At 31.0% G+C, this 8,334-nt stretch overlaps 1 protein-coding gene across 1 annotated transcript in view; it reads right to left on the bottom strand.

Moving 5' to 3' along the window:
- Positions 1-562: 562 nt before the first annotated feature.
- Positions 563-8,334, bottom strand: part of LOC106475204 (epidermal growth factor receptor kinase substrate 8-like) — a gene marked incomplete at its 3' end in the record, with an annotated part of 19,480 nt that continues 11,708 nt past the window's right edge. The window contains exons 4-8 of the mRNA XM_022379380.1: positions 4,690-4,761; positions 2,375-2,502; positions 1,913-2,083; positions 1,052-1,107; positions 563-712 (exon numbers count right to left, since the gene is read on the bottom strand). Of these exons, the coding sequence (XP_022235088.1) occupies positions 563-712; positions 1,052-1,107; positions 1,913-2,083; positions 2,375-2,502; positions 4,690-4,761 (577 nt within the window). The remainder of the gene's footprint in view (positions 713-1,051; positions 1,108-1,912; positions 2,084-2,374; positions 2,503-4,689; positions 4,762-8,334) is intronic.

The raw sequence follows: 8,334 nt of genomic DNA, 5'->3' as shown, positions 1-8,334 counted from the left end.
AAAGGAAGATCTACTAGATATTAATTAAATTATAAATATATCAATTCATGTGATATGTGAATTTTCATTTTTTCTGAAAAGGTGGTGTCTATTTACTTGTGACCACGCTGTGTATATTACTCATGACCATAACTGAAAAAGTTTACAAACTGCTATCTCTGTACATTATTTGTTCTTAACATCAACTATGTGGAAAAAGGTTATTAAAAGTTTGAAACAACTGCCGTAGCATTTGAAGTTGTTTAACAAATGTTCTTTGATGTACTGAATCATATATAACAATTTGATCAAGTAATATCTCTTACTATACCATGATAAAACATCAGAACATTAACTTTCAACAAAATCAAAAAACCTGTAAAAGTTCTGCCACGTAACAGAGCCACTTAGTAAAACCACCAATGAATCCTTCAAACTACAGTTCAAATTGAAAACAAAATAGAATAATATAGAAAAATATTTTTTAAAATTATATTTTACAAAAGGATGAGATTTTTCAGGTGAAACTTAATTGTTTCTTATAAATATTAGTTCTAATAATTTTGAGAAACGTTTGAGTCACCCTGAGATTTGGAGGCACAGAACATTACCTGGAGGCATAGCAGCTTCAGCTGCTGCATTGAAATGGCTAACATGGTCCTTTACTATTCCACTGGGGGGAGGTTCAGGGGCAGGGATACTGGGAGGAGGAGGAATAGATTGAGATGAACTCCTGTAGATCATAAAAATTAATACATTGAAAAATTACATGTAGGTGAAGGATATTATTTTAGCGAAGAAAATATGTTTTATTTAATGAAGTAATAATCATAATGATTGAAACTTTATCAAAGTTATCACACAGAAATGTCAGGATAACAGAGACATTATTTCCTGTTTTAAAGATAAAAAATTAACTATATACTCCATAGATTTAAATAAAAATTATTGTGCTATTTAAAACATAACTACCAGAGAAAAACAAAGTCAATACCTACAGATTACAATGGCATAACACAAAATGAACTCATATTAGAGGTGAAACTGTTAAAAATGGAGAAAAAAAACTTACTCTGGTTTCCATTTTCCATCCATGAAGAATTTTATATCATCCACCACGTCCTGAGCCTAAGCAGAAGTAACCAACTCATTAAAATAATATAAAGTCTGAGTAGAAGTAACCAACTCATTAAAAGATATAAAGTCTGAGTAGAAATTTATATCTTTTAATGAGTTGGTTAGTCTGAGTAGAAGTAACCAACTTATTAAAAGATATAGAGTCTGAGTAGAAATAACCAACTCATTAAAAGATATAAAGTCTGAGTAGAAGTAACCAACTAATTAAAAGATATAAAGCCTGAGTACAAGTAACCAACTCATTAAAACATATAAAGTCTGAGTAGAAGTAACCAACTCATTAAAAGATATAAAGTCTGAGTGGAAGTAACCAACTCATTAAAAGATATAAAGTCTGAGTAGAAATAACCAACTCATTAAAAGATATAAAGTCTGAGTAGAAGTAACCAACTCATTAAAAGATATAAAGTCTGAGTAGGAATTAATGATTCATTAAAAGATATAACGTCTGTTTAGAAGTAAACAATTCGTTAGAGGATTTAAGTGGTTTCATAGAAATTTCTTTCTCATGAAATAAATCAACAAGAACCTCAGATTTGCCTTCCTTTAAAATAACTGAAAACTTGTTTATATTTCTCTTCCTTCAAACTAAATTAGAAGTTTTTAAATTATCTTTCTTTATACTAAGCGAAAATTTGTAATCTCATGTATGACATATCTCAAATCAAATTTTATCACATTAATCTAGCTATTCTGTTAAATAGTGTTAACATTTTCATGTTTCTTTGTTTACCAAATTCTTCTTCCTTAACATGAAATATGATAACAGAAATACTTAGTAAAAACCAAATCTTACTGAAATCTGAGGACACTGGAAAATGTGCATTTCTCCCGAGAGATTAGAATTCTTTTTGAAATTTTCTCGAACAATGAAAACTAGAACATTGTTATACAGGTCTCTTGGATTATTGCTGATAAAACATGTTGGGTCACTGATCAGATTTATTGGAAACTTTTCTACCACATCCTGGATAAAGATACACAAAAAATTACAAACAGTTTTTACCCAATGTCTTACATTCAAGTGATTAATTTCTCATATTTAATGAAAAATTACCTGAATAATTGATACAAATTTTTTTTATCTTACTCTACTAAAACACAAAATTTGGCCTAAGTACAGTATAAAGTAATCGATAGCAGAAGTTTCAAAGTTCTTAAAAAAATAAAAGTTGAAATTAAAATCATAAATGTGAGTTAAATCTAAGCTATTTTATACAGAAGGACATGAAAATTACTTTACTAATTCTAATTTTACCCTGTTCTCATAGTCCATTATAATAATCCATCTTTGATCCAGTTTTAAATACATTTTTTGAGTCCATATTCCATTAGATTTTTCCATTTGAAGCAATCTTCGAAGTCCATCTTTAGGTGATTCTAATCCTATGAAACAGGAGAGAATATAAAATCACTGGAAGCGACGACTTATATGTACATGTAAAGAGATGTGAAACAATGATGTTAGGTGCAGGTGAATTTAACACGTGTAGAGAGATTCAGATGTTAAGGTACAGCAAAATTAATATGTAGTGAAAACCAGGTAGAGTTAAAATTATAATTTATGCACGTACAGAGAGTTAGCAAAAATTATTGTTATATTCTACATGTGTACAAAGGATCGGGTCTTGATGGGGACACTGCTGTATCTCTGGTATTAGTGCTACGTTTGTATTGCAGTTATACTGTATACTGCTGTTAATCTTCAAGACTTTTGTGTTTTCTTTTCCAATTTATTCAGTAAAGGTGACTTTCATACACTGCTACTCTTTTTCTCTACTCAAAGTATAAGTTATCCTAACATATGTTGTACAGAAGTAAAAACAGATAATATTCAACAAAAAATTCATTTTAAATTTTATTTAAAAATAATCACATATCATCAATAAAATACCGAACTTTTCTAAGCACCACAACAATATAATAAATAAGTTATACCGACAGTGACTATTTTTAGTTTCAAATTTATCATGTACCGTCATAAATACTAAGCCACTTACACTCTTACAAACATTAAAGACCAAACAGTTAGGTACAGGTACTCTTACAGTCACTAAACATTAAATAATTAGTTAGAGATACTCTTAGAGTCACTATAACAAATAATGAGCTAGATATACTCTTCAAGAAACTACACACCAAATACTTGGCTAGAGATATTCTTACAGTCACAACACACTAAATAATTAGCTATAGATAGTCTTACAGTCACTACACACCACATACTTGGCTAGAGATATTCTTACAGTCACTACATGCTAAATAATTAGCTATAGATTGTCTTACAGTCACTACACACCAAATACTCAGCTATAGATATTCTTACAGTAACAACACACCAAATACTCAGCTATAGATATTCTTACAGTCACTACACACCAAATACTTGGCTAGAGATATTCTTACAGTCACTACACACTAAATACTTGGCTAAAGATATTCTTACAGTCACTACACACCAAATACTCAGCTATAGAGATTCTTACAGTCACTACACACTAAATACTTGGCTAAAGATATTCTTACAGTCACTACACACCAAATACTCGGCTAGAGATATTCTTACAGTCACTACACACTAAATAATTAGCTATAGATAGTCTTACAGTCAGTACACACCAAATACTTAGAGATACTCTTAGAGTCACTACACACCAAATACTTAGAGATACTCGTACAGTCACTACACACCAAATACTTAGTTAGAGATACTCTTAGAGTCAGTACACATCAAATACTTAGAGATACTTGTACAGTCACTAAACATTAAATAATTAGCTATAGATACTCTTACAGTCACTATAACAAATAATCAGCTAGATATACTCTTCAAGAAACTACACACCAAATACTTGGCTATAGATATTCTTACAGTCACTACACACCAAATACTTTGCTAGAGATATTCTTACAGTCACTACACACTAAATAATTAGCTATAGATACTCTTACAGTCACTATAACAAATAATCAGCTAGATATACTCATCAAGAAACTACACACCAAATACTTGGCTATAGATATTCTTACAGTCACTACACACCAAATACTTGGCTAGAGATATTCTTACAGTCACTACACACCAATTACTCAGCTACAGATACTCTTACAGTCACTACACACCAAATACTTAGTTACAGATACTACAGTCACAACACACCAAATACTTGGCTATAGATATTCTTACAGTCACTACACACCAAATACTTGGCTAGAGATACTCTTACAGTCACTACCCACCAAATACTCAGCTATAGATAGTCTTATAGTCACTACACACCAAATACTCAGCTACAGATACTTTTACAGTCACTACACAACAAGTACTCGGCTAGAGATACTCTTACAGTCACTACACACCAAATACTCAGCTATAGATAGTCTTATAGTCACTACACACCAAATACTCAGCTAGAGATACTTTTACAGTCACTACACAACAAGTACTTGGCTAGAGATACTCTTACGGTCACTACCCACCAAATACAGTTATTAAGTACCAAATATTGAGGTAGAGCCACTCTTACAGTGATCAAAATCAATTCTATTTAACTGACAACATGTTTAACTTACCTAATTCTCGGCCCACTGAAAAAGTGGCTAAATGTTCCAATAGATAAAGAGGTCCATCAGCCATGTACTGATCTGAAAAAAAAAAAATCAACTGATAAAGAGGTCCATCAGCCATGTACTGATCTGAAAAAAAAAAATCAACTGATAGAGGTCCATCACCTATGTACTGATCTGAAATGAAAATCAACTTATAAAGATGTTCATTAGCCATGTACTGATCTGAAAAAAAATATCAACTTATAAAGATGTCCATCAGCCATGTACTGATCTGAAATAAAAATCAACTTATAAAGATGTTCATTAGCTATGTACTGATCTGAAACACAACTTCACAACCATTGCATATTGTAATCTGGCTTTTCAATCTTTACAATATATCTGCACTATTTTGTCATTGTAACAAAATTGATACTTTTACTGCATATGGTTGCTAGGTTTTAATTACTTTTGTGTTTGTGGAATGTCTTTTGCAAGTTACACTTGTGTTCACTCTGGCTTTGTAAAAGTGAACACATGGGAGTCTGGTTGTTTTTAAAGACAATATTGTAAGTAGCAGAAGTCAATGTTTACATCTTACTAATGGACTAAATACACAATGATGTAAGTAGCAGAAGTCAATGTTTACATCTTATAAATAGATGTCAACACACAATGTTGTGAGTAGTAAAAGTCAATGTTTACATCTTATAAATAGATGTCAACACACAATATTGTGAGTAGTAAAAGCAAATTTTTACATTTTACTAATAGACTAAACACACAATGTTGTGAGTAGTAGAAGTCAATGTTTACATCTTACTAATATATATAAACACACAATGTTGTAAGTACCAGAAGTCAATGTTTACATGTTACTAATAGACTAAACACACAATGTTGTAAGAACCAGAAGTCAATGCTTACATCTTACTAATATATGTAAACATACAATGTTGCAAGTACCAGAAGTCAATGTTTACATGTTACTAATAGACTAAACACACAATGTTGTATATACCAGAAGTCAATGTTTACATGTTACTAATAGACTAAACACACAATGTTTTGAATAGTAGAATTCAATGTTTACATGTTACTAATATATGTAAACACACAATGTTTTGAGTAGTAGAATTCAATGTTTACATGTTACTAATATATGTAAACACAAAATGTTTTGAGTAGTAGAAGTCAATGTTTACATGTTACTAATATATGTAAACACACAATGTTGTGAGTAGTAGAAGTCAATGTTTACATCTTACTAATAGATGTAAACACACAATGTTGTAAGTTTCAGAAGTCAATGTTTACATCTTACTAATAGACTAAACATACAATGTTTTGAGTAGTAGAATCCAATGTTTACATCTTATAAATGGACCTAAAAACATAATGTTGTGGCTAGCAATACTTGTTCAGCAATGCTCAAATTGAAGAGGGCAATGTTGTTCCCATGGTTAAAATATATATCAATTTTGCCACCCTTGTTAATAAAATCGTGCACATGGGGAAAACTTTAAAGTGTGCATCTTTACTGAACACGTTAACTTAAAGGTAGGAACTTGTGTACAGCTACAGTCGTACTGATTGTCTGTGTACTAATTTGTATTTCCAACCATCGGTAAAATTGGATTTCAGTAAAGTTGTTAAATCTTAATTCTGATCAAATTAGTGATTGATGAATATACTGTAAATAGTATTTTTATAGGAAGTTAATTACATTAATGGAAAAAATAATTTCTGGCATTAAGAAAAGGTAGTAGGAGAAAAATGTAAATAATGGGCAGTAAGAGAGATGTAACAAAAAACACGTATAAAGTCTTTGCAGGGACTTAGCAGCAACTATTAACTTAAATAATTCTACTTTAATTATTTGAAGGCTTATTTTAATGATAAATAATTAAAACAGAACTTAAGAGATATGATATCAAATTAAACAGTACAGAAAAGCAATGAATTAAATGCTTAACATTTATTACATGCCTTGTAAAAAATATATATGTATGCATTTCTACTTTTCTCAGATATGATGTTGTAAACATAAAACACATCAAAGATTTGAAATACCTTCTATCTGAGTTGCTACTGAGTAATAAAGTATGTAAACAGTGATAAGGAGTTTGAATAACATGAGAACTTTGGTCACTCAACACGATAACATTCATATTTCTACTGTTTATTGTTGTGAAAGGCCACAAATGCAGTTTAAATGCTACATGTCACTGAAGTACACACTCATCCAGTACGATTAACAGAATTAAGATACAGCCTTTTAAAAAGAAGTAAAAAACTCAATAATGAACTAGAAAGGTAGAGATGCTTGTGCTGTTAAAACTAAACGCTGTTTTCAAAATTACTTTAAAATGTGTGTTCTACTAATACAAACAAACCCAGAATTATTAGATATAGTTTTTCAGTAAGTTATACAATGCAATGTATATTTCGACAAAATTTATAGTCTATACTATCCAGTACGAATAAGAAATACTTCAGTTTCACTGTACATATGATAAAACTAAAACGTTGCAACGTAAAAACTCATGGTAGTGGTTCATAATAGGGACTGTCCATTCGTTCTTCTTTATTATTATTATTTAATATTGTTCTGCTAGCCTACAGCAAAAATGGCTGTGAATAATGTAATAAAACCTGGGCAATATTACTAAATGCATCATTGTACATTGTGCAGGGTAGCTTTTAAGTTTATTTTAATACCTAGCAAATAACAGTGGCTGTATAACTGTTCACATCCAATCATTTTAATGTAGTCTGTGGTGTAAGTGAAGCCTCGTAATATATTACATGCATATGTACATAGCTGCGTGAAGGCCATGGATGAAATTTAATATTTATGTGCCATAGAGATTATTAACTTATTGTTGCTACTGTATTGATGTTGCTCTTTTGGACAGGTTGCTGCTCATAGGATCACAATTTTTTTACCACTGCATGATTGATTTCGGTCATGTTGCACAAACGTCTAAAACGTTATAAAAACATCTAGGCTGTCTTCTAAAACAGAAATCATTAAGCCATAGTTTAAAAGATAGCATTAAGCACAGTTTCAAGCATCGGATCAGCAATTATGGTGATGGCTGATGGTAAGTTTGAATTATAACCAACACTGTGTGATTGTGAATTCAGGAGATAGAGTAGCCATCCTTGAAGCTGACTATAAGGAGTGCCAAGAATTGTGTAAGCAGGAGATGGCAATTCTGGGTGAATGTGAGGCAGAAATTTTGTATTTATATATTTAATTTAGAAAATATTTAGTTTCAGATAAAGCATGCAACAGCGACGGCCCACCAGGGTTTAGGGTCATCACAGTGGAAAAGGGCCATAGAAGTGTTACAGCCGAAGCTCCTTCAGAAATGGAGAGGGGAAAGGTATGTTAATTAACACATTTTCACCCTTGTAGAGTGTGTAGAATGTCACACTAAATGGAAATTGACCAGCTTCAGCAAAAACCATGACTGGCCTTACTATTACCATCGGATGAAGATATAACAACTATAAGAAATATTAGAAATGCTCATTTGTTTACATATCCTATTATATTATGACACATTGTCTTATGTTTGCATTGAATATACATGCATGCACCAATACAATTTGAAAATTCATATGGCTATCGATATATATATATATATATATATATATATG

Source organism: Limulus polyphemus, unplaced genomic scaffold (genome assembly GCF_000517525.1).
Source record: "Limulus polyphemus unplaced genomic scaffold, Limulus_polyphemus-2.1.2 Scaffold8216, whole genome shotgun sequence".
Taxonomy (NCBI): Eukaryota; Metazoa; Arthropoda; class Merostomata; order Xiphosura; family Limulidae; genus Limulus; species Limulus polyphemus.
This window is presented reverse-complemented; position numbering and strand designations above follow the sequence as displayed.